The sequence below is a fragment of the Podarcis liolepis genome (assembly GCF_965112155.1).
Source record: "Podarcis liolepis genome assembly, chromosome: 4".
Lineage (NCBI taxonomy): Eukaryota > Metazoa > Chordata > Lepidosauria > Squamata > Lacertidae > Podarcis > Podarcis liolepis.
In genome coordinates this window covers 82,809,649-82,836,443 of record NC_139558.1, presented here as the reverse complement: position 1 = coordinate 82,836,443, position 26,795 = coordinate 82,809,649, and the positions used below count along the sequence as shown (strand labels likewise).

Below are 26,795 nucleotides of genomic sequence, written 5' to 3'. Positions count from 1 at the left end.
GAGCTCCCGTTGCTCAGTCCCTGCTCCTGCCAACCTAGCAATTCAAAAGCACGTCAAAGTGCAAGTAGATAAATAGGTACCGCTCCGGCAGGAAGGTAAACGGCGTTTCTGTGAGCTGCTCTGGTTCGCCAGAAGCGGCTTAGTCATGCTGGCCACATGACCCAGAAGCTGTACGCCGGCTCCCTCAGCCAATAAAGCGAGATGAGCACCGCAACCCCAGAGTCGGTCACGACTGGATCTAATGGTCAGGGGTCCCTTTACCTTTACCTTGGTTATAGCATTTACAAGGTAGGCAGAAGGCCTCCTAAACTGGAGTACGGAGTTAAAAATGGAACCTGACAGATGTACCTAGCAGGGGTGGTGAACAGTTGGCGACCTTCCCTTCTGGGCAACCTTCTGTGGGGGTTGAGGGGGGCACATGGGTGGGGCCAGAGACAAAATGGGTGGCGCACCTAATGTAAATTTCATCTTTATACAATAGGCTGGTTTTGCAAACACTCGGATGCCTCTGTCTATCCTCCATTCAGGCAAGAAGCATAATTGAGAGTTCGAGAACACAGTCCAGGTGGGCAAAAAAACCTCAAGGAGGCTGAAAAATAGTGCCAGTGAGAGGTGTGACTTGGTTTAGAGAGGTCACATTTCAGCCCCTTGACTTGGGGTTTTAGAAAAGCATCACAAGTTAGTAGAGAAACACTGATAGAGATGAAGAGAACCCCAAAAATAGTGCTCAGTTGAGTATCATACCACACAGTATCTAAGTAAGGAAGATGCAGCTTGTCTATTAATGGTACACTTCCAGCTCCTCTGCCGTCTATTTCAGTAGCTCATGATGCATTTCCAAGTGAAAGGCTGTTACAGTACTGTGTTGCTTTTGCTGTGTGTGTTTTTATCCATGTTGGCTTCACCACTGTTGTCTTTCACTGGCAGACAAAAATCCATAGCAGAAACTGTACAGGGAAGCAAAATGTCACAGTCCGTCTGCAGCAGAAACTCTCTTGCACTTGGAGGGGGAGGGGTGTGCCTTCGTGAGACAGGATGCAGGCGGAATGACCTCCATTCCTGAAGAGGGTGGTCCTGAAAGGTCAGGGCTCTACTTGACAGAGTGGTAATGTGAAAGGAAGCTAGCTCAAAGCACAGTTTCATAACTCTTGGTCTTGGAATGAATTCAGTCAGCTCCCAAGCATTAGTCACTCACTGATTTCTATGAAAACATTAAGGTTTGTTACAAAAACCCTCCAGCCAAATATTTACAGCAGAATAATTATTTTTCTCCTGGGTTTCAGGAGCAATGGAAGCATGACTTCCAATTACTATTTTACCGGAATTAATATATGCACACATAGTCAGTGAATCTTATTATTGTGTACTTCCTTTCTCCACGGAAATGTCACCATAAGGCAAGGAACTCCCACAACTCTTCTATGTTCTATGCATGTGCGCCTCTCGTGATGAAATAAAACCACAGCTGTGGAAAGACGATATATATTTTTCAGTGGAAGGATTTCATGACTGCATCCTTATTCTCCCATGCAGAGGTACGTGAAAGCATTAGACCGGGGTTCCCAAATTGTGGTCCACAAGGTTCATTCAGGTGGTCCAGGGCACACTTGTGGATTTGTGGTTGAAAACAAGCGACGACACATCCATCATTCTATAGTCGTACTCCTTTTTAATGGTATCTATATGGCTTCTTTTATTTCTTATACTGTATTACAATTTGAATTCTATTTCTTTACAAAATACAGTATAGAAAAATAAAAGCATCAAAAAATAGAGTTTAAAATCATACGGCATATAGCACAGGGTATCACAATCACTTCAGTGGGCAGAAATACCCTAAGTGGTCCGCCAAGACCTTCAGCAGTTTTCAATAGGACTGGGGTGTGGGGGGGAGTTTGCAAACTACTGCATTAGACAGATTTCTAAGCTCAAAGCTATTGCTGGTGCCAGAGTTTAGCTTGGTTTGTTAGTTGTAGGGGCCTTCAAGAGCCAGAACTGCCACCTTAGTTCTCCTTTTAATTAATTATCAAAATTTAAATACTGTTGATTGTAATAAAGCCTCAAAGTGGTTTGTGATAAATATTAAAATTATCAGTAAAAACTATTGAGAACAATTAAAATTAACAGTTAAAAATATTAAAATGTTTTTGTGTGGATCAATAAATTGTGCTCTGAGTGATTTATATGGAAGCTTAAGATTAGAGTTGCTTCATTCAGGCTGCAATGCTAGGCACATTTACCTGGGTGTATGCCTCACTGAACACAGTGGGTCTTGTTTATGGGTAAACATACATAAGAAAGCATTGCTGTCAGTGACTTAAGGCATTTGCTGGCAGAAAGACAAGCATTAAAATAACAGTAAATACTCACACAACAGCAGCACTTCTGGCTGATTACAAGTCCATTTGGGCTGTCTAAAATAAAGCAGGTCACCCAGTTAACTCAGAGTGGCCATAAGGCCTCACTCTGACAGCAGCAAAATGGCAAGAAATAAAAAGCTTGACACTGGTGGGGCACTGCCCCGTATACCCTAATGAACCAGCGTCCATGGATCAAACAGATCTAGGGCTGATTCTGTCCCACCGCTGGAATGCCCAGTTTCAGGGCTTAACACTAGTTAATGCCAGCAGTAGATCTATGCCCAAAGGATTTCACACAAGCATAGTGGGGGTCTCCATGGTGGACAAAGAGCTCTGGCAAAGCTCTTCTCCTCTACCCCTTCCCAACCTTGTTATACAGGAAAGAATTACTGTGTTATTCTATTCTAGAATTTTATAATTCATTTAAATACATCCAATGCTGCTGAATTCCGCAAGGCAGCCCCAGATACAACACATATCAGTTATCTAACTTAGAGATTACCAGAGAATAGACAACAGAAGTTAGGCTACCCCTGGCCAGATAGGGGCATAGTGGGCCACTTATGCAAGGCACTTCAACCATCGAGGCCACGTGACCGTCAAAGGACAGCAATGAACCCAGAAGTACCTCCAAGCTACATACCTGCTCCTTCCTGTGGGAGAGTAACCTCATCAAGAGCAGGTCACCTCCCATTCATTCTAGTCCATGACCGCCCACAAAGAGTGCTTCAATCTTCTCCTGTCTGAGCTTCAGTTTGTTGGCTCTCATCCAGTCCATTACCAAGGAAAGACAACGGTCCAGCACGTCCACTGCCACACCTGCAGATGTAAAGGAGATGCAGAGCTTTTATGATATCCTTTTTCGAAACGGGGGGAAATGAAACAGTACATGGAGCGACACCAAATCTATAAAAATATGCCTCGGATCCCAACTAGTAGAGGCAACAGATTCTTTTGGCCAATCTCTTCTCCCCACCCACTGCCTCTCATGCTTCTCTGGAGGGTCCCCAAACCTTCCAGAGCAGATTTTCAAGGAGCAAAGGAGCTGGGGGGAAACCAGCAGAACATGCAATCCCTCCTTTCTGGAACAAAAAAACACAGGAACATAGGAAGCTGCCTTATACTGAATCAGCCTATTTGTCCCTCAAGCTCACCAATGCTTTCAGTGACAGGCAGAAGCTCTCCAGGGTTTGAGTCTCTTCCAGCTTTACCTGCAGATTGAATTTAGGATCTTCTGCCCACAAGGCAGGTCTTCTACCACCATGCAATAACTTTTCTTTCAACAGGAATGTCTCATTAGCAGAACTCCAGGCATGGGATGTTCCCACCACCAGAGCCTTACTAGCAGTTTTGTTTTCAAAACCTTTTAAAATCATCTGTGGTATGGAATTTGCTCCCCCCAACCCCCCGTCACCACACACTGAGATGGTATTTTCAACGAGCTGTACAACGCAACGTAAGACGCAACACTCTTTCTGAGTTAGTCATGTGCAGTTTTCAGATACCATCAGTGTTTATGGGAAGTAGGTACAGTGGTACCTCGGGTTAAGTACTTAATTTGTTCCGGAGGTCCGTACTTAACCCGAAACTGTTCTTAACCTGAAGCACCGCTTTAGCTAATGGGGCCTCCCGCTGCTGCCGTGCCGCCGGAGCACGATTTCTGTTCCTATCCTGAAGCAAAGTTCTTAACCTGAGGTACTATTTCTGGGTTAGCGGAGTCTGTAACCTGAAGCGTATGTAACCCGAGGTACCACTGTATTTTAGCTCCATTGTACTTTATTTCTTGCTCATTTGCTCAGTTTCATGTTGCATTACTGATTGTTCACCAAGACAGGGACTGCTACAGTCCCTGTGCTGGTATTGACTAGCCCAAACAATTTGGAACTGCTTCATCATTTACCCTTTTAGATATATACATAAAACATGCTAAGTGTATACTTAAAAATGATACATACATATATATATATATATATATATATATATATATATATATATATATAGGTACTCTCGTCTGGGACCCCTGACCATTAGGTCCAGTCGTGACCGACTCTGGGGTTGCGGCGCTCATCTCGCTTTATTGGCCGAGGGAGCCAGCATACAGCTTCTGGGTCATGTGGCCAGCAGGACTAAGCATCTTCTGGCGAAATGGAAACAGCATTTACCTTTCCGCCGGAGCGGTACCTATTTATCTACTTGCACTTTTAGGTGCTTTTGAACTGCTAGGTTGGCAGGAGCAGGGACCGAGCAACGGGAGCTTACCCCGCTGCGGGGATTCGAACCGCCGACCTTCTGATCGGCAAGTCCTAGGTTCTGTGGTTTAACCCACAGCGCCACCCGCGTCCCATTTTGCCTCTTAGTAATGGGCAAAATAATGCCTGAAAGCAGAATCATAATGGGCAACACATTCAAAATGTGAATCTGATTTTCAGCTCTCACTTCTTCTCCCATTTCTGCAATGCAAAAAAGCTTTAGGAGGATACCTTTTTTCCTCTTCTCTCACCTGACCACTAGTTCAATAGTAAATTTGCAACATATTTTGAGCAATAACATTTACTACATTAACTGCTTCCTTGTCATTTGTTAAGCCTTCTACACAGATCCATGCATGTATCTTTTTTCTCCTGTTCTGTTCTCGCCAACCACTTTTGTGCTCTCAGCTAACAATATTTCGAAGGAAGTTGATCAAACTGAGCATTCTTGTAAACTTGAACTTGGTTGCCAAGAATGTAAGTGATTCATGCCGTATGAGGAATTGATTTCCTGTGTCCCTACTCCACCCCCCTCTTTTAAAACACACATTTACTACTATAAACAATCAACCCCCTCTTTTTTTTTATTCTGAACAAAGCACATCCTTAATTGCATGACAAACAGATTCCTAAAATACTTCCGAAGAGCTATTATTAGAGGAAAGAAATATTGTCACTAAAGGCCTCAGCATTAATGAGATATATATTACAAGAACGTTGTGAAAGAACAAACTGGTGTCTCTTGATTACATTTCTCAGGGAGGGTTACCTGCCAGAAGAAAGAGAACTGCCCTACATAAAAAATCTATTTAGTCATTTAAGGTGCCACAGAGATTCAGAGAAAAGGATTGGGGGAAACAGCAGGAAGCCATAGAAGTCCCAACAGCTTTTGCCAAAGCAATATGGAGACTTCTACTACCTTCCAAGAAGATGAAGAACACTTTTCAGGTGTAAACATGTTACACACACTCTCTCTCTCTTCAATTAGGAAAGAAACAGCAATAAAATTGGTTGTTTAATGCAGTGCCTTCTGAGTCTGCAACTTCCTTATGCAGCTAAGCATGGAAATACAGTATACTTCAGTGCCCTCTAGCTTATCCACAAAGTACTCCAGATCACCAACAAAAGAAAATTCTCTGTAAAATGATTTGCATAGACAATGCCTCAAGGTTACATTGCAGCTCCTGTGAAACTTAGCTAACAATGTCAAATTGAACTGCTCATAAAAGATGTACAGCTGAATTTCTGACTGCCAGTTAGCCATTTAAAGGCACAGACCCACTATCCAATAACAAAAGGTGCCTACCCAGATTAAGTCTTTTATAAGTTTGATTGTTGAAAAGTATGTCACACAAAACTAAAATCATCCCACCCATGCTGTACAATATAGTTTGTTTTCCTCATGCTGGGAACTCAAGGCAGACTTATATTTTCCTGTATTTTTTTCTTTTGGTAAACATTTCATTGAGAAATGAAATTGCATCTATTATGCAAAAAGAAAACAAGTCCCACAGATCGTTGTGCTTGCTGAATTGTGATACTTGGGAGTTGCTTTATTCCTACACGTATATGAATTTTTTTATTGGAACAGTTTTACCAGTACAGTGGTGCCCCGCAAGACGAAATTAATTCGTTCCGCAAGTTTTGTCGTCTAGCGAATTTTTTGTCTTGCGAATCACGAAATCCCATAGGAACGCATTGAAATTCAATTAATGCGTTCCTATGGCCAAAAAAAGTCCAAACAAAGCCAAATTTGGTACAACAAGAGTTTATTAACTGCTCTTTAAAGTCACACATACTGTAAAGAGCAGTTCAAAAATTGAAGGGAAAATAAATTAACTTTATAAACATGACAGAAAAACATTTAAAAATCAACAAAGTGTACAGTACGTTTTCTAAGACTCTGGGGGACCACTCGAAGAAGGCTCCTCTTCCACTCTTGGCTTCTTGCTCAAGAACCTGTCCATAGTCTGCTGCTTCATCCGCCTTTTCAGCACCTCCCTGAAAGGCGACATGACCCTCGTATCAAAAATGTTCCCAACGTCATGTGCCACATGCTTCTCAGGGTGGTGCTGCTCTGCAAAAGTCTGCACCTCCTTCCACTTGGATGTCAGATCTTGTCTGTGGATGCCAGATCTTGTCTTGAACCGTTCAAACCAACCTCTGCTTGCCTTGAAGACTTCTGGCTCGCCTGAGGTTCCTGGCTGTTCCCGGATGAGGTCAGCGTGCAAGGCCTTGGCCTTCTCACAAATGACGGCCTCAGACACTGTGTCCCCTGCACGCTGCTTCTCTTCTATCCAGATGAGCAGCAACTTCTCGACCTCCTCCAGAACAGCTGGGCGGTTCTTCACGATCCTGGTGACTCCCTTGGCTGCATCAGTCGCCAGGATCTTCTCCCTCATCTTCAGGATGGTCCCGATGGTTGATGGATTCCTCCCGTACTCCCTGGCGATGTCCGTCACACGCATTCCGCCGTCGTGCTTCCGGATGATCTCCTTCTTCATTTCCAGCGTCACCTTCTCCTTCTTCCTCTCGCCGGCCACCGCAGCAGCAGTCTTCTTGGGTCCCATGGCAGCACAGCTCTTACCTTCGTAAACTCAGAAAAAGAAAAAGAAATCAGTGATGTGCTTCAAATCCAAAAAATTCAAAAGCACCCAGCCACCCACCACACAGAAATTAAAACCCAGAACCAAGTCCTTGAATCCCCAAAACCCCAATCCAAAATCCAAAAACCCCCCAAGAAATTTTAAAAGTTTAACTTACCAAATGGATGCAAGAGAAGTTCTGGAAAAGCTTCAACAATCAATCACCGAAGTCTTCAGAAACCTCAAATGGCTGCAAAATAAGTTTTGGAAAAGCTTCAAAAATCACCAATGCCTTCAAAAACCTCAACTGTTCCCACAGACAACCACCCACCCACCACACAGAAATTGCAAACCCCTCTCCAACTGCTCCCCCAGCCCCTCCCCAACTGCTGCAAACCCCTCCCCAACTGTTCCCCCACCCAGACAAAAAAAAAATTCAAAAAATAACAACATGGCTCAATGGTCCCAGATTCCTGCAGAAACCTCTCCAACTGTTCCCCCAGCCAGCCAGCACTCAGAAATTCAAACTCAGGAAAAAAAATTTGAAAAAAACAACCTTGCCCAATGGTCACAGAAAATCATAAAAATTCCCCCCAAAACCCCACAAGCTCCCAGATTCCTGCAGAAACCTCTCCAACTGTTCCCCCAGCCAGCCAGCACTCAGAAATTCAAACTCAGGAAAAAAAATTTGAAAAAAAACAACCTTGCCCAATGGTCACAGAAAATCATAAAAATTCCCCCAAAAAAACCCCACAAGCTCCCAGATTCCTGCAGAAACCTCCCCAACTGTTCCTCCAGCCAGCCAGCACTCAGAAATTCAAACTCAGAAAAATTTTCAAAAAAAACAACCTGGCCCAATGGTCACAGAAAATCATAAAAATTCCCAAAAAACCCCCACAAGCTCCCAGATTCCTGCAGAAACCTCCCCAACTGTTCCCCCAGCCAGCCAGCACTCAGAAATTCAAACTCAGAAAAATTTTCAAAAAAAAAACAACCTGGCCCAATGGTCACAGAAAATCATAAAAATTCCCAAAAAAGGCGCACAAGCTCCCAGATTATCGCAAACCCCCCCACAACACCAAGTCCTTGAATCCCAAACACCCCAACCCAAAATCCAAAACCCCCCAAAAAAGTTTTAAAAGTTTAACTTACCAAATGGATGCAAGAGAAGTTCTGGAAAAGTTTTGGAAAACCGAACTGTTAGAACCCAATACTAAGAATTTATCTAGAATGTATAACTTGTTGTTGAAATGGAACACACAGGATGAAACAGTTAAATCGGCTATGATTAAGTGGGCTCAGGATGTTGGACATAACATTATGTCAGCTGACTGGGAATGGTTATGGAACACCGGTATAAAATTTACGGCATGTAATGCCTTAAAGGAAAACATTATGAAAATGGTATACAGGTGGTACATGACCCCAGTCAAGCTGGCAAAAATCTATCATTTGCCCGATAACAAATGTTGGAAATGTAAAGAGACTGAAGGTACCTTTTATCACCTTTGGTGGACATGCCCGAAGATTAAGGCCTTCTGGGAAATGATCTATAATGAAATGAAAAAGGTACTTAAATGTACCTTTCCTAAAAAACCAGAGGCCTTTCTCTTGGGCATCGTCGGTCAATTGGTGACAAAGAAAGATAGAGCTTTTTTCATGTATGCCACAACCACAGCAAGAATACTCATCGCAAAGTATTGGAAGACACAAGATTTACCCACTTTGGAAGAATGGCAGATGAAAGTGATGGACTATATGACACTGGCCGAGATGACAGGCAGAATCCGTGACCAACGAAAAGAGACGGTAGAAGAAGAATGGAGAAAATTCAAAAGCTATCTTAAGGACTACTATAAACTTAATGAATGCTAAAATGCCGTGGTTTCCAGAAACAAAGGGGTACAGGGATATAAGGTCAGATTATAAAAGAGGACTAAGATGATAGAGATTGGAAAGTAACAATTGGGAGTTGCTAGTTGAACTATGGACATTGGGATGCAGAGAGGGGGGGTATGGGGAAGTCCAAGAAAAGAGGTTTATGAAAATATGTTTGAAACTATACGTGTATGTTTGTCATTTTTAGTGTTTGTCTGTTTTTCTTAAAAATGTTGTAAAACCAATAAAAATTTTATTAAAAAAAAAAAAAAGTTTTGGAAAAGCTTCAAAAGTGAGCAAAGTCTGAGAAAAGGCTGCAAAACCACGTGCTAACAGTTGCTCCTCGAAGTCAAGTCGCAACTGCAGCTGTTCAAGCTAAGCACCCTTTGTTTTAACGGTTTTAAGAAAAAGGAAACAAAGTCGCGAGATGTTTTCGTCTTGCGAAGCAAGCCCATAGGGAAATTCGTCTTGCGAGGCAACTCGAAAACGGAAAAACCTTTCGTCTAGCGAGTTTTTTGTCTTGCGAGGCATTCGTCTTGCGAGGTACCACTGTAGTAAAAATAATGTTGACTACTTCTAAATGCAAGGGGTTAGGGAGATATTGTGAAGGCACTGAAGTGCGATCAAAGCTGGTATTTTGAAGCATGGAACTTTATATGCTCATAGGCTGACACTATCCTAAGACCGGCGCTCTATAAACCACTGCGCCTTACAAATCATGTACTTCATTTGACACTCCAGATGCGTGTTTTTAGGACCCACTTCCCTCCGGTAATTTTAAGTCGTTTTAAACTGTTTTTTTATACCACGTTTTAACTGTTGTAACTTGCCCTGGGACGTTGGGGTGAAGGCTGGGTAACAAAGAGTAATTATAACCACGATGGTATATATTGGGCGTGTGTACACTTTACAGTGCATATAAAATGAAAGCTTTCAATTACTAAATGTTTTCGGTGTATAATGCGCGTCCGAATGCCAAAGGGGGCGTTGAACGTGTGAACCTGCACCTCCAGACACGCGTCCCCACCAAGCCCGCTTTTTCCGCGGCAGAACGCCTCACAAACAGCCCCCAGCCTCTCTTTTCAGTTCTCCCAACCGCAACTCTTGCCCCGCCCCCAGCCCCGCGCGCCCCAATCTCCGCCCAGGATCTCCGCGCCTCCATCGCGGAGCGAATCCTTATTGGCCACTTCGAAGGAGCTTCGCCTCTGAAGCCCAACGTTTTGCTTCTTAGACCTCGCGAGAACTTGCGCCGCCGCCGCCGCGGTTCCAAAAGCAAGCTTGACGCCCGTGGGCGCCGCCATCTTGGTTCAGCAGAGCCTGAAGAGGCGGGTAGAGAGGACGTCCGGGCTCTTGGGGTGGGGGAGAACTTGCGGCGGGGAGGAAGGTGCGGCTTGTGGGTTGGAACCGGAGCCTTGGCGCAGAGGCTGCCGCTTCTCCCCTTTCGATTCGCTGGGTCGCTTCCACGGAGGTCGGTCCGACCAGACAGCAAGATGGCGGTGGAGTCTCGCGTTACTCAGGAGGAGATTAAGAAGGAGCCCGAGAAGCCTATCGATCGTGAGAAGGTGTGGAGAAGAGGCGGGAGGGCGCTTTCACACGTTACACGCCCGCGTTTGCAGCAGCGTGTATGCTTCACAGGGAGGGCTGGTTCACCTGTTGGGAGACTCTTCGTGATGGCCTACTCAGACGTTCAGTGTTTAGCATTGGTGAACTAAGAGATGCCTTTCTCTCAACCATACCGTTTACGTGTGTGTGTGTGTCCTTATTTTATGGCTGAAGAAACGCTCGTTTAGATAAGTTGTCTAAGTGGTGTTGGAAAAAGTGGGGAGGGGTGTGTCCACACAAGTGGTCTCTCCCCCCCGCCCCAGACTTCCAATAGCAAACTTCAGTTTTTCCACTTTGGCTTGCTTTTATATGCATGGGATATTACGTCTAATGGGAAAGAGCTAAGATGCAATAGATTATTTTTTAAATATGTAGATACAAAACAGTAATAAAAGTACATAAGGAATGATACTACAGAAGATATATGCATGCAGAAGACAATGTAAATAAGAAATATCAAGACATAAAACAGCAGCACTGCCTATTACACTATAAGACAATTGACATAAAATAACGACTCGCATATTATGCAGGTGAATTGATTGGAACATCAATTTCCCACACTTTTGAGCAGTTAATTAAGTAAAGTCTTAACCTTTATTTAGCCACAGTTTTTGCTAAACTTTGTAATTACATCCTACAGTGTTTTGTAGCCCAAGCACAAGTCCGTTACATATGAAGAAAATTCCAAGTACCTCTAGATTTTAAAAAGGTTCCACTAAAGTGCCTTGAGGTTTCTTAGTCAAATGGTATATAAAGTTTATGAAATAAATAATAACAAATGTTACAGAAAGGGCCAACTTTTGTTATTATTTATTTCATAACATTTATACACTTCTTCATTGTAAAAAAAAATGCCTCAAAATGGTTTATCATAGATTAAACAGATCCCTGCTCCATTTCAATGTATATAAGGTGTTGGCTTTTTGTTATCAAAATTAAAAGAAAAAATGCAATTAAGTTTTAGAAATTATTTTTTAAGAGTACTTAACAATCTCAAATTTAATCTTAGCTCTTGAAATATTTCCCCCCTTTGATAATTTTAGCTGTAAGTATTGATTAAGAGGATAGTCTTTACATTAAGGACTTGGTCATAAGAAAGAATTTAAAAGTGTTGTATAAAAATGTAGGTTGAAAACAACAATTCTTGTATGTGATCTAAGTTAGTTGGGTTTGTTGTCATTCATTGCTTGCTTTGCAGCAAGTGAATGGTGGTCTTTTTTTTGCCTTACAGACCTGCCCCCTCCTTCTGAGGGTCTTCACCACCAATAATGGGCGCCATCACCGAATGGATGAGTTTGCCCGTGGAAACGTACCTTCCAGTGAACTGCAGATCTATACCTGGTGAGTGGCAGCAGTCTGAGCTGCACATCTCCACTTGTAGCAATTTTGGTGTGGTAACTGAAGGTGGGTTGCCACACACCCCTCCACTGGACAGAGGCTACTTTTTTCATTGCTAGATGAAAGGCCAAACATCAACTGGTGAAGCTTTGATATTTTTGCCTCAGAAGGCCCAGAATCTCTCCCACCTCTTCTTTTAGACAGTCTGGAGTAGGGCACTTGTGGAATGCATCCAGCACTTACTCTTTGTTTTCTGCAGTCCTCGTGACTGACAAATACAGTCATACCTCGGGTTGAGCGCGTTGGAGTTGCGCTCCATGGCAACCCAAAAGTAACGGAGTGCGTTACTTCTGCGTTTCGCCGCTCACGCATGCGCTCTGCTCAAAGTGGTGCCATGCGCGGAAGTAGCAAAATGCGGCATGTGCAGACGCGCTGTTTCGTCTTACGTTCCGTTCAGGGTGCGAATGGGGCTCCGGAACAGATCATGTTTGCATCCCGAGGTACCATTGTACCAGCCAGTTGGGAGAAAAACTTCCCAGTACTGCTTTTTTCCTGTGGAACAATGACGTAAGGTCTCTTGGTTGTCCTCCCATTTCTTATGGGCCATCTGTTGAATGAGGAGACTTGTATCTACAGCACCTTTGTGAATGCAGTGCAGCCTATTTTTTAGCCCAGAGTGCTTGCTGGGTCAGGAGGAGTGTCTCATACGGCACTTCTCATCCAGCAAATGCCCTGTTCCAAATTGGAATGTGACCAAGATGCAAAATTACAGTTATGTTTCTTGCTCCTAATGCTGTTGGTTTTTGCATGAGTGTTCTGCAAATCGACAAAGAGCAGTTGAACAACAAGACACTCATTCTGGATTTTAGGTTATGTCATAGCCATAGTCTAATAGTTCTTTGTCCTATATAAAATAAACTCAGACTAATACTTTGTGAAATCTCTAAAATGAGATGTAGTTCTTGATGCAGTTCACTGACCTCTTAAGAGTTTTGACTTAATATCACAATGTTAAAAACTAGGGATACTATATGACTTATAATGCTGCTTTTCTTCCAGGATGGATGCAACTCTAAAAGAACTGACAAGTTTAGTGAAAGAAGTCTACCCAGAAGCAAGGAAAAAGGGCACACATTTTAACTTTGCCATAGTCTTCACAGATCTTAAAAGGCCTGGTTACAGGTAATTGTCAGTGGAGTCAGTAGATGGAAATTGTAGCAAAATCTGAAAAGTTCTAATGAAATTCTTCATAGGAATTATAATACACTGGAAATTGTGCATTAGCTTCTAAAATCTTAAAACATGTATTAGTAAGTGCCCATATATGCTGTAATCTGAACACCTAGGCTGTAAACGGGAAGTTTATTATGTAATTATAATTTCCGCAGTCTGAGGAATGCCTTCCTAGGCTGTTGCAAAAGGGCATATAAGTACGGGTAACTCACAACATAAGCACATTTAACTTGTGCACATTCAACTTTATGTGCGTAGAATTTTTAAAAAGGGGTGTGTAAAAACAGGGTGGACATCCAGGAAAATAAAACCTTTGGAAATTCAAAACCCCCCCCCCGGTTGCACGCAGTGTGTTGACTATAGGTGGTTTTGGTTTTATCCCCATGTAAGTTGGCAGTCACCTTTACTTATATCTGCACTTTTCTAAGTGTGTCTAATTTAAAGCTACCAAACCCACTGCTGCTGATCACAGGAGACAGTACTTGACTAGGTGGAACAAAGATACGGCTCATGTTCATATTTTGGTCTTATTTTCTTTTTACAGGGTGAAAGAGATTGGCAGTACAATGTCAGGCAGAAAGGGCACAGATGATTCCATGACTCTGCAGTCTCAGAAGTTCCAGATAGGGGATTACCTGGACATAGCAATTACTCCCCCAAATCGAGCACCGCCTCCATCAGGTCGAATGAGACCTTATTAATATTTTGCTTTCTTCTAATGACCAACACTACATGGTCATACAGATTACAAACGGCTTGTTTTTTTTAATGCAAAGTGAAAATACTAGAAAACCTGTTAAGCTGTAGAAATACTGAAATTATGTTACTGTTGTTTTTTTTAGAAGGGTGCTCTCTGCTAGGTTTTCTTTTTCTGAATAGCTGAAAACCAGACACTGCAGTGCTTCTTAAAGTGTGTAATGTTTGGCTAAAACACCACAAGCAGTCTTGAGGTATTTGAAACTGTATATATTGTAAGCCCAGCCTGTAGTGTGGAAAGATTAAATGAGAGGTATTTCATAAGTGCACTGTAAGATTGCCTTTTAAGAAATCGGGTTACTTTTTGAACATCCATAAAGTACCTATTTTGTCAGAAATCAGAGTCTACAACGCAATCTGGGAGAGCTGCATTTTCCCAGGTACAAAGTATTGGGTGTAGATGATGGGATTGCCAATGCGGTGAGCACGACATCTGTGCTCAATAATTGCATATTCATTGTGCAAAAATATTCTCCCTAATACAGCTGTAGTAGGACTTAGACTATCAGATGGACAGAAGTGTCAAGGTTTGTTGAAAAGCATCCTGAAATTGGTCATAATAGAAGGAAATCATGGCAGCTTAACTAACACCTGTAATATTACACCTTTTTTTATTCACTGATGTGTAAGTGCGACCAGGAGGGCTACTATTTTTGCTTCTGGTTTTGACTGTATTTGACTACGAAAGGATTTGAACCACTTAACGTATTCCCAATTTAAAATGCAATTGTTGCTTCAACTGGAAGTTACATCCTTAAAAATGGGAAGTTCTAAAAAATCTTCCACAGGCAAGGTTTCCACAGCTGTATGACTGTCTTGATATAATTAAGTCCTTGTTAAATAATTTTATTTTTTAAAACTTGTAAAAATAAAAGCAGTGACATAGCTTTGTAAAATGTGTTTCATGACAATGATAGCAGTTGCTATCAAAAACAAAAGCTGGAAGTTTTCCGGTTGCTTGCTTGCCCACCTGCCCTTTTGTCTAGACATTACATCACATGCTATAGACTGAAGATGCGATTCTCTCATGAATTGCTTGCTATAAAATTGAAAACATTCTCAATCATGATAGAACAGGATTGCTTTAGTTGGAACGTTAGTGGGGGTTTTGCCCATAACAAAAATATGGGGTATTGTACACTGGGACTTCTGCAGCCTCTCAAATCTGCTCCAGGATCCCCTCTACAGCACATATGTGGATGCCTTCTTAATACTATATTGAAACATTGGTAACAGACCATGGTTAAGTATGAACACTTACAATCCTGAATGTTCCATCTAACTTTTTTAAATAAAAAAAAAATCAAATTAAAAAAACCACAATGGCAACTCCCGCAGTCCTAAAAATATGCAGAAAATTTGCGGGCAGGGGGAGGGTGGATTCAAAGATCAAATTAGTTTAAGAGCCGGGCAGCAGAGTAGGCCACTCTTAACTGTTTTCCCCTCGCTTCTACAATCCTTACGTATCAGCTCACAAGCAGAATTTAAACAAATATTTAATAAATGCAGTCCTAACTTCCATTAGCATGGAGATACAGGTTTTCATGATGTATTTGGGGGTCTCTGGGGAAATGAAAGAAGAGACTATAGTTTTAGTTAAACTGGTTGCCAAACGGTTAGAAATAAATATTCTGATATTTTCCCATGGAGTTTGCTGGACAATCTTCATTATAGCAGCCTCTAAAAAGCCAAGTCATAGCCTTCATCCATATTACTTTCTGCAAATATAATCGAAAAACAAACAAAGCAGTTAAATTATAATATTGGCACCATGTTCAAGTGACTTCCATTGAAACATGCCCATTTGTATTCATTTCATAGGGGTCTTGACTAAAGGACAGCCATCTTGGTTTTTGTTTTTTTAATGTCTAAAAATTCACTCTTCTATTGAACTGCTAAGTCTGAAAGTGGAAACACATTGCATTCCTTCTTTACCAGTCTTTGAACTCCTGTTCACCTTTTCCTTCAATAAACGTGGGTCATGCCCAGGCAACGAGAGCTGATTTGAGTAATGGGATTTTCAATTAGCCCAATCCCACCTTTCAGTCTGTCCTCCTTTCTATTAGACACTGATAAGGCTCTCAGTGGCTATGTTCTACTTCCAGTGTCAGCCGCAGTTTGCCTCTGAATGCCAGCAGCAAGGAATCTCAAGTCAGAAGAATGCTGTTATGCTCAAATCCTGCTTTTGGGCTTCCCCATAGGCATCTGGTTGACCACTGTGGGACACGATGCTGGGGTAGACAGGCCACTGGCCTGATCCAGACCTATTCTTAATATATACTGAATCTTAAAACTTCAACAAGATATTGGCAGTAGCTCCAGATCCACACAGTGTTTCCAAGAACTATGACTGGCTGCAGGAGAGTTCCCAGCTAGCTTTCATTGATGCCATGTGGTGGGTTGGAATTGTGGCTGGGTGCAAACCCACATATACAGCAAGAGGCAAGGATGAGTAGGGGTCCTGTTCTTTGGAAACCATGCCACAAATCTACCTACTAATTCCAGGCCTTCGCACGGGGCAGTGAGTGCCTCATATACCTGCACATAGTACAATGCTACTTCCACCGAGTGTCTGGAAAAGCCAGGGGTGTGTGTGGAATACCTCATGCTCAAATCTCACCTGTTTTCTTTGTTCCCAGTATCAAAAACAGGCTGTTTTTCAAACTGCGTAGCAATTCCTACACGAGTGCCCTTTTCCAGTGATCTGTATGCCTCTACCTTTGGATTGTATTTTGACAAGATCTGTAACAAAAAATAATAATTAAGTAGATTATGTTAGAGAAGCGTGGACCTTTCCAAGTTTTATACTTTCCACGCATAAGGAAAACAATTTGCTGGCAAAAATGTCAAAATCGGCATTAGCAGCAGGAAGGTTTAACTTGTTCACCTGAGAAATCTGCCTTGGAATCACGGTTATTTCAGGAGGAGGAGGAGGAGAACTGAACAGGCTACTGTAATCTGATATTTCTGGAGGAGGCAGTTCTTCAAGCCTATCCAGTGCTGCTGAAGGTGGTTCAAGACACTCCAGATACTTGTCTGAATGAGGGACAGGTAGAACAGTGCCATATCCAACAACTATATTATTTGGGACACATGTTTGCTGTAAGGGAAAAGACCCAAAGAATTGCAATGTTCAGATAATGAAATACAAGGACATTTTTTTTTTATTTTAAAAATCATGCAGTTAAGACACCCTTTGAAGATCTTCATTGTTAAAAGCCTTTCCTATGAGTACAGCATGGTACAGAAGTCCCATTAAGAGACCCATTTCATTTACAAAATAAAAACTCAGTGCTTACTTTAGGTTTTGTTATCAGAGACTCTGTATCTGGAAGAGACATTTCTGTCACATTAGAGGCATCCAATTTATTACTCTCTGGGGATATGGCATCCTTTCTGCTGGGAATCTTCAAGCCAGGCGTGCAGAACGCAGGTGCAGCGGGTGAAGCCATATAATCGTCATCTGAAAACACAGTATATGATTGGCAATTTCACACAGATAGTGAGTCTACAAATTCAGGCGTAAAAGGATGAAAATGCAGAACTGAGGACCACACTTCCATGAATGAAGAGTTCTCACTGGACCCAGTGATTTATATCTGAATGCAATAGAAACTTCCATCACTGGTGAATGCAAGCTTTTGGCCTTTCTGCATAGCAGAATTTGATATATGCCTCTGAACAGTTACATTCTGATAATGAAATCAGATTGCCAGAAACAAGTTTTCCCAAATTCTGAAACTCCTTATCAGGATAAATTGTCATCACTCTCTCAGTTCATACCCACTTCAGTGTTTTCTGGTCCATTTCCAGGCCAAATTCAGTGTACTGGATATGACCTTAGGCCGGGGCAGCCAACATGGTGCCCACCTTGAGAACAAATTATCCAAAGGGCTGCCACCTTCAATATCAACTAGGGCCACCCTCCTGCTTGTCCCACCATCTGATGTTCAACTGATGGTGGTATATCGTGTAGCTGGTTGCCTCTAGGCTCCAGGCTCTAGGCCTTCCCGAATGAAGTCAAAGACATTTTTCATTCCAGCAGCCTTTAGGCGTGTTGAATAGGCAATTGTTTTGTTTTGCTCCTGGCTTTAAATTGGAGCTGCTTACTAGATTTTATTTCAGCTTTCATTCTGCCTGTTCTTTGTTTTTCTTAGACTGTTTTTATGAAACTTGTGAGCTGCCTTGAACCTTTTTCTAGACAGAAAGGCAGTATATAAAGGTTTTTAAGGGCAGGGGGTGCAGAACAGCTTCAACCTATATTTGGATAGCCCAAGATGATGTAAGTTATTCAACTGTATAAAATATCAATTAAAAATATTTTTATTCAGTTTCTAAATAAATGCGTTTCCCAGTTATTTTCTTTGTACCGATTGGTCAAAACACTGGAAGAACAGATTTACTTATTAGGCTGCAATTCTAAACACAATTTCTAGGGAATAAGCTCTATTAAAATGAGACTGACTTCTGAGTAAATATGCAAAGGCTCACACAAGAAAGACTATTACTTCTTTTTAAAGAAAACTGATTAAGAGAGCCTGGAATATCCCTGGAACCAGGCCTCCACAGGCTCCCCTTGGATAACTCTTTACTTTCATTACATTTCTTATAGCTCACAGACCCCCATGGCACACATGTTCCCAGGAGATCTGCCAAGTTCCAGCTAGGTAGCAGCCTCACATGCCTTCAGACCCTATACTCTGGAATCTCTTTAGTTACAAGCCTAGGGTATTTGAATGGTTCCTTACGGAAAAGAAATCACTAGCCTAATTTGAATACACAGGGCTTACCACAAAATTTGTTCTTTTGCTTAGGTGTAGCTAGGTTCTTGTTTGATTCCAATTCCACTGCAGATTCACTCGGTTTATTATTAGCTTGCCTAAGGATAAGACAAAAATATAGTCACATATAAGAGAGTGCCTAATTCTAGAAAAGAAGGGATACTGTGTTTATGATCCCAAAGCCCTATGCACTGAGTGCTGTGGCAAAAACTATGGCTGGAGAACTTCTCTACAGTCAGTTGGTGAAAAGGAAGTTCATATTGACATGTCTGTGCCTTTCCCTCATCAACTCCCTTCTCTTTTCAGTAATTGTGAATGGGCAGAGGAGAACAAACTTAAGTACAAGTAAAATAAAATAGACACATTTTCCCTGTTTACCCCGGTCTCCATTTCCATCCCATTCCTCCTGTGTTGAATTATAGACCGTAAGCTTCTTGGATGGGAACTTTATAAAGTACATGCACTCAAATATTTGGGAGACTGCAGTTTATTAAGGAGGCTCAAGCAGATGCCCTTCTCTACTCTCCCTCTTTCATGACTTCAACACAGATCCGTCACCCGCACTTGCGGCCATCTTTTCTGATAGCTCAACTCTCAGTCCCATCACAGAGATGTATGTATGTTCAGGTTGGATGGGGAGATGGGGGCTTGCTTTTCTTCTCCCCAGTGCTAGGTTACTACTGATGGCGTCCGGGAGGGGATGGAGTTATTTTGTGCATTTTCTTTTTAAAAAAAACAACAACTGGAAACCATTAGCTGAAAGTGTTTTGTACAAAAGGCAGAATTAAAAAATCTCAAAAAAAGAGTAAATGGTTAATTGGTCTTCCAGCTGGGGGGTCAGAACCCACTACTTGGGCGCAGCCTGATTCAAGAGATTGCAACAGCAGTACCAGCACCGTATAAACATGGTTTTAAAGAAATGAGTCTCCAAGTGCATACTTGGGTTAAAACGGGGAGGGGGTGCAGTTCTGAGTCAGAAAAGGTTGAAGACTACTGCTCTAAAATGATGGTACCATTAGAGGTTAGCAGCAAGTCTCACCCTCCTCCCACTAAATATTTGTGTGCACACAAAATCTGCAAATCTGCTGGCCGATCACCTCAAGGATGGAACGTGTCATTAGACAGAAATGAGAACCCATGTATTTTTGGAACTCTCAAAGGATGTCACTTACCTACTGTTTTTGGGATTGAGTAGGAAGATAGTTTGATCTACCACTAAACTTGTGGTATCATCATTCAAACCCATTTTATACCCATAGATACGAAACTGTTCTGCCTTGGGTGATAAACACTCAGAATAATCCACTCTCGGTTCCTCCTTCTGTGCATATGTGGGCTGATTATGCAAGATGCCTGAAGTACTTGGGAGAGCATATTTTGAAAGGCCAAAATCTGAAAGCTGTGGAATTTGCAGAAGAGCATGATGTGCAGATGATTGTTCAGGAAAATCAAGGATTTTGGGCTCTTCTTCAGCAGATGTAGACTCAGGGTTAATTTCAGCTTCATCCTGTTTTGCTTTATTAAAAAGATAAACTGCTTAGTTTCAAAAATAACCAACTTTTTAAAAAGACTGAATTGCTCATAGCCATTTCCACATTTCTGATCTCTCAGTTGAAGGAGAACAGGAGTATTAGCACAGTATAGTGAAATAGCTGAATTTCCGTTGTTAATACATGGTTATGGTTTAATATTTAGCAGATTCTCTTGTAGGGTGGATTTGTTTTAAATCAAATCGATTTAAATCACTAGTCAGCAAGATTTGATTTAAATCATCTTTTTCCTTTTTCTTTTTTACAAAAAGACTAATTCTTGCGGGTATTTTCTTAATATTTACAACCAGATGAAGGTTTCATTTTTGGAATAATAAATTTTCAGAGTAGTTTTTACAGTTACATCAAAAATTACTGATTTGGTTATACTATTAGAAATACATAGACAGATAGTTATGAAATCATTGTGAGGTTTAATAAGTTAACTGTTTATATTTGGACAACTTTTCTGCTGTACTTTATTGGAAGGAGAAAAATAATCATTTCCTTAATAACAATTTAAACAATTTATTTAACTGAAATAATAACATTATAGCATATGTATCCATGTTTGTTAACTGATGTGGTTAAACAATGAAAAATAAATAAATCTTAGACTGAGTTTTAGCACACATGAAAAACTTAAAACAAATCCTTATTTTCTGATGAATAGCCTTTGGACTATAACTTAAATAGAAAACTATCTTTAGAATGATTTTTTTTCTCCAAAAGCATTTAATTTTAAAAAATCAGTTTTTTTAAAAAGAAAATCATTTATTTTTATCCACCCTGTTCTCTTGTAGTCAAGCTTTGCAAACTCAATTAAAATCCTAGTTCAAACTCATTATAAGAGAAATTATAAGAAAGCCTAGTTACTAATAATAATAATATACCATTGTGAGGATATAGCAAACAATGGAAGAGGAGTGGAATTTCATGGATAATAGGAAGAAATAGCAGTGAGGAGGTACAGTGGTGCCTCGCAAGACGAAAATAATCCGTTCCGCGAGTCTCTTCGTCTAGCGGTTTTTTCGTCTTGCGAAGCAACCCTATTAGTGGCTTAGCGGATTAGTGCTATTAGCGGTTTAGCAGCTATTAAAGGCTTAGCGGCTAAAAGGCTATTAGCGGCTTAGAAAAGGGGGGGGGAGCGAAAAAAATTGCAAGACTTGCAAGACGTTTTCGTCTTGCAAAGCAAGCCCATAGGGAAATTCGTCTTGCGAAGCGCATCGAAAAATGTAAAACCCTTTAGTCTAGCGGGTTTTTCGTCTTGCGAGGCATTCGTCTTGCGGGGCACCACTGTACATAATATACTCCAGAGCTCGTAAGCATAGTTAGGAAACAAGGAATTCTACCGTTCAAATGCAGCTTAAAAAAAGAAAGAAAACTAAACCTGACTAGCTATACCAGAATATGGATGTATACTTGAATGCAAACACCACTGAAAGCAATTCAATGTGGGCAGTATCTGCAACTGGATGTAAGGTTTATTACGCAAATCTTAACACAGCAAGCGATACGTGGGCAGAAGCCTGGGAAGTATATTAAAGAATTACATTAAAGCATATAGCTTCCACAGCTTCAGTACTTAGAGGCATATAGCAGTTACATAAGTCAGAGCTTTTAATTAAAAGGATTCTAAGCACATTTTACACTAGAATAAAAAAGGAGGATGACTGGAGTGAGTATGCAACAAAAGTATTAGCAATTTCCAAGCTGAAAGCTTCTATTGCATTCTGTTAAAACACCCAATACGTTCTTTAATTTTAAAAATGCACATACAGCGATAAGTGAAATGTGGAATATATTCAGAGTTACCTGTATCCTCGCCAACAATGGGTTTGTAGCCATATTTCTGGAAGAAGTCTTTTATTTTCCCAAGATCTGTTGATGTTCGTTTCATCAAAACTTTAGTGGCTTTCAAGAAATAATATGTAGCATCTCTTTCTGAAGAACTCTTACAAAGAGTATTATCAGCATCACTCTTCAATTAAAAAAAAAGTTTATCTTTAGACAATACTGAAGTTTGTATAGGTCAGCAAGCAGTATGGCAGGATTATGACATCAGTTTTTTATTACTGCCAACAAAAGCAGCAACAAAGGTTCTTTTTTTAAATGAAGGGAAACAATTCTTCTACAAAATATAAATGATATACTGTATTTTTTGCTCCATAAGATGCACCAGACCATAAGACGCACCTAGTTTTTGGAGGAGGAAAACAAGAAAAAAAAAATCTGAATCCCAGAAGCCAGAACAGCAGGAGGAATCGCTGCGCAGTGACCGCTCTCGCTGTTCTGGCTTCTGGGATAGCTGCGCAGCCTGCATTCACTCCATAAGACGCACAAACATTTCCTCATACTTTTTAGGAGGGAAAAAGTGCGTCTTGTAGAGCGAAAAATACGGTATTCCTCCACATGCTTTTGGAGGATTAGAGCCAACATTGTATATCACTGATGGATAATTTGGTGCAAGCTTAACAGAAGTGTTTTAATTTTCCTGCATATTTAGGATCATAGCTAACAGACAGGAAGAAAACAAACAAACATTACCCCTCACTACTAATGTGACTTACTTCATAAATGCATAAATGTAAAACATTCACTACCAAGCAGGACTTATCTTCATGCTTACATTTAGTCCTTTATTTCAGAGTGCATAGAATCAGAGAACTGTAGAGTTGGAAGGGATTCCAAGGGTCATCAAGTCCAACTCCCCGCAATGTAGGAATCAACTAAAGCATCCATGACAGATGGCCATCCAACCTCTGCTTAAAAACCTCCAAGGAAGGAGAGATCAGTCCCTTCCACTGTCAAACAGCTCTTACTGTCAGAAACTTCTTCCTGATGTTTAGCTGGAAATCTCCTTTCTTGTAACTTGAAGCCATTGGTTTGAGTTGTACTGGGTAGGACTAGAACCAATAATGGCTAGCTCTTTCTTTAGAATTTCAGTGAATTAGAACTTGGCATACCTAATACATAACCAGTGAAATTACAGCAAGAGTTTTAAAAGGTGGGGCAGGGGTTGTGGAGAATGGATCAAAAGTACCTTTAGTGTTCTGACTTCAGAGAACAGTTCGTGTAAGTACCTCATTGGTGAATCTTCTTCAAACTCTTCAAGCCATGTTTTTAAATGAAAATGGATTTAGAAAGAAAACACAATTCAGTATCTTTAAGATATTCTGCAGGACAGCAGTTCCCAAACTATTTTTCCTATGGACAATTTGAAAAAACCACTAATGGTCTTGCTGGACCATTTTCCACCTCACTGTAGCAATGCACTGTGCTAGATGCTGTATGATTTTTAATTACAATTTTATTTTTATATTTCATTGTATTACAATTTGAATTCCATAGAATACTATGTAAAACACAATAAATAATAAAATAACATGTATTTTTTATTTTAGTTTCATGGGTCTTCCTTACCTGTGTCCTCACTCTGAAAAATCTGCTTCAGCTGCTCGGCCTCTTTTTCCACAGTGACCGCTAAGGTTCGCAGTTTGCTGAAGAACATGCCGCTGATGTCCATAGTGAAGGAAAACCCTAGACAATGCAGCAGGTTTTTATTGCTATTGGCATAATTTGCAGAAAGAATACAGAGCAACTTTTCAACAAATAGGCAGAACACAAGCCACAGAAGAGTAACAATAAATAAATAAATAAATAAATAAATAAATAAATAAATATAAAGTTTTAACAGCTCAGCATTGGGAAATTTGGTTGTTTTGCAAGAGACTTTCCTCACAATCAGTTTAATCCAAGGAACACCTGCAGCAGAATAAATTGGTGTCACATACACTGCTGGATAGTGTGTGTTGTCATTAGCTACCACTGATACGACACCCACAAAGGTCTGACATTTCTGACACTTTTCAGTGCATAAGAAATGCGACAGTTTTGTGTTTGTGTTATTATCACTGATAACTATAATTTTTGTATTCAAGTTGAAGTGAAATTCCATTCCCTTTGAAATAAAGTACCAAAGAACACTTTTTATGAGAATTTTATGAGAAGCCATCACCCTAATAATTCAAAGAATATCTTCCTCAAAAAGCAACCAACTGTAGCTACAGCTTGCTAGTGTACTTTGTTGCCTCTTTTACTATGCCATATACAAATGATGTTATTACAGAATAAAGCATGGAATATTGTAGCCAATCTAAGCTATACAACTGCATTCTAATTTGTGAGCCTTAGGCCAGGGACTGTGCATGTTAACTTTGCTCAGTACTTTTAGCCCTTCTATAAAGAATAAATGGCAGTGATTATTTAATTAAACAGATTCAAATATTATTTTATTATTAGTTATTATATTTGTATACCACCCTTCAGAGGGTGGTTCACAACATAAAAATACAAAACAAGAACATAAAAAACATGTTATGTATTTTACATACAAACACAATTAAAAGACAATTGCCAAAGGCCAGGTTATGGAGAACCGTTTTTGCCTGACGCCTGAAGGTATTTAATAAAGGTGTTGGGTGAGCCTCCCTGGAAAGTGCATTTCACTAGCAGGAAGCCACAGTTGAAAAGACCCGTTCTCATGCTGCTACCCTCCAGACCTCTCATATGGGCAGAGGTGGTCCTTGAGTACTTCTCAGTTTCCTGAGAGTAAGATCCACTGAAACCAATTTTCTTCTGAGTAGGCACTGCACTGTAAGACTGAATTTTTTTATAAGGTCCTAGACAACTCAGGTCCAGGCTTTTTTGTAGATCACCTTGACCGCTATATCTCCACACTCAAAAGATGGAAGTGCTCAGCGTGCAGCTACTGACAAGGCCTTCAGTATGGTTGTACAAATATTATTAAATTCTGTCCCCTCCTTGATTAGACAGGCACCTATTGCCCTCTGCTTTGGACATCTACTCAAACCTCTGTTTTTTACTCAGGCCTTCCTCCAGCTAATTATTACTTTAGCCCATGGCCAATACAATCTATCATTAATGACTTTTGATATGCTTTGCAATTATGTTTTTATATTTCATGTTAAGCATTTTATAAATCCTTAAAAATGTGGATCAAGCCAAGGCCTCTTCAGTCCAGCATACTAGGGCCAGCCAGATGCTTTGGAAGCTCCCTAATGGATTTTGAAGATAACTCTCCCCTAGTAACCTCACTATCCAAGAACACGCTTTCCAGTTGTCATATAAAAAGAACCGTTTTACATGCTGCTGTTATTTTAATGTTGCTAAACTCTGTATCTATATTACCACACTTAAACCTTAGAATGCTTAATGGTGTATTTTACAGTGGTACCTCAGGTTACATACGCCGCAGGTTACATACGCTTCAGGTTACACACTCCGCTAACCCAGAAATAGTGCTTCAGGATAAGAACAGAAATCGGGTTCCAGCGGCGTGGCAGCAGCAGGAGGCCCCATTAGCTAAATTGGTGCTTCAGGTTAAGAACAGTTTCAGGTTAAGAAAGGACCTCCAGAACGAATTTAGTACTTAACCTGAGGTACCACTGTATTGATGCATTGCATCCACCTTGGGAGAATTGTTGTTTAGTTGTTTACTCATGTCCGACTCTTCGTGACTCCATGGACCATAGACACCAGGCACTCCTGTCTTCCACTGCCTCCCGCAGCTTGGTCAAACTCATGCTGGTAGCTTGAGAACACTGTCCAACCATCTCGTCCTCTGTCATCCCCTTCTCCTTGTGCCCGCCATCTTTCCCAACATCAGGGTCTTTTCCAGGGAGTCTTCCCTTCTCATGAGGTGGCCAAAGTATTGGAGCCTCAGCTTCAGGATCTGTCCTTCCAGTGAGCACTCAGGGCTGATTTCCTTCAGAATGGATAGGTTTGATCTTCTTGCAGCCCATGGGACTCTCAAGAGTCTCCCCCAGCACCATAATTCAAAAGCATCAATTCTTCGGTGATCAGCCTTCTTTATGGTCCAGCTCTCACTTTCATACATCACTACTGGGAAAACCATAGCTTTAACTATAGGGGCTTTTTGGCAAGGTGATGTCTCCGCTTTTTAAGATGCTACCCTAAAAAGAACTGATGATGATGAACAACCACTATTAAGGCTTTCCAAAACTTGCCCTCCCCACGTTTTAAAGAAAAACCTGAAATGTGCAGAAGACAAAAAGGAGCCTTACCTCCTTACCTTACGCTCGGGGAGTCTAGAGTACCTGCAACTTCTCTGCCTTCTTCCACACGACCGCTCGCTAACACGTATTTACAACCCCTCTCCCTACGGGCAGGAACAATAAAACGGTGAGGGGGGCGGGAAACAGACGCGCGCAGACTCCTGCCCAGTAAAAGGGACCTTTTTGAAGACCAGCAAACGGGGGGGAGGGTGGAATTGCTCCTTTAAATCTCTCTCTGTCTCCAACACCTACCGCTTTTCTCTCACGGCCCCCCCCTCTCCCGCCTCGACGTTTGAATCTGCCAGCTCAACGGTTGGTCAGCAGGGAAGCGAGCCATCCCCGCTTTTGCTCCCTTTCCACGCCTCCTCAGCGAACCTGGGGAG

The 26,795-nt window shown here is 41.2% G+C and overlaps 2 protein-coding genes and 1 long non-coding RNA gene across 6 annotated transcripts; 1 reads left to right on the top strand and 2 right to left on the bottom strand.

Annotated features, from left to right (window-relative positions):
- Window positions 1-865: 865 nt before the first annotated feature.
- On the bottom strand, window positions 866-10,164 carry LOC310704940. Of its 2 annotated transcripts, none has more exons than XR_014525099.1 (3): window positions 10,080-10,164; window positions 3,004-3,179; window positions 866-1,201 (listed from the first exon to the last, which is right to left on the bottom strand). It is a non-coding gene; the product is annotated as an uncharacterized lncRNA (long non-coding RNA). The 2 variants fall into 2 exon arrangements; XR_014525100.1 differs by lacking the exon at window positions 10,080-10,164 and adding an exon at window positions 9,786-10,020.
- Window positions 10,165-10,262: 98 nt separating this feature from the next.
- On the top strand, window positions 10,263-18,347 carry SAP18 (Sin3A associated protein 18). The gene is made up of 4 exons (XM_083498985.1): window positions 10,263-10,634; window positions 11,909-12,018; window positions 13,075-13,197; window positions 13,793-18,347. Exons 1-4 carry the CDS (start codon window positions 10,563-10,565, stop codon window positions 13,947-13,949), a joined length of 462 nt encoding a protein of 153 aa, XP_083355111.1. The 5' UTR covers window positions 10,263-10,562; the 3' UTR covers window positions 13,950-18,347.
- Window positions 15,483-26,784, bottom strand: SKA3 (spindle and kinetochore associated complex subunit 3). Of its 3 annotated transcripts, XM_083498953.1 has the most exons (11): window positions 26,665-26,784; window positions 26,435-26,516; window positions 23,738-23,854; window positions 23,358-23,422; window positions 22,130-22,295; window positions 19,958-20,300; window positions 18,795-18,883; window positions 17,304-17,467; window positions 16,892-17,104; window positions 16,625-16,746; window positions 15,483-15,722 (listed from the first exon to the last, which is right to left on the bottom strand). In XM_083498953.1, the coding sequence occupies exons 3-11, from the start codon at window positions 23,838-23,840 to the stop codon at window positions 15,716-15,718; spliced, it is 1,272 nt and encodes a 423-aa protein (XP_083355079.1). In that variant the 5' UTR covers window positions 23,841-23,854; window positions 26,435-26,516; window positions 26,665-26,784; the 3' UTR covers window positions 15,483-15,715. The 3 variants fall into 3 exon arrangements, with proteins under 3 accessions (XP_083355079.1, XP_083355080.1, XP_083355078.1); XM_083498954.1 differs by lacking the exon at window positions 26,435-26,516 and having other exon boundaries at window positions 26,665-26,764; XM_083498952.1 differs by having other exon boundaries at window positions 26,435-26,670.
- Window positions 26,785-26,795: the final 11 nt, after the last annotated feature.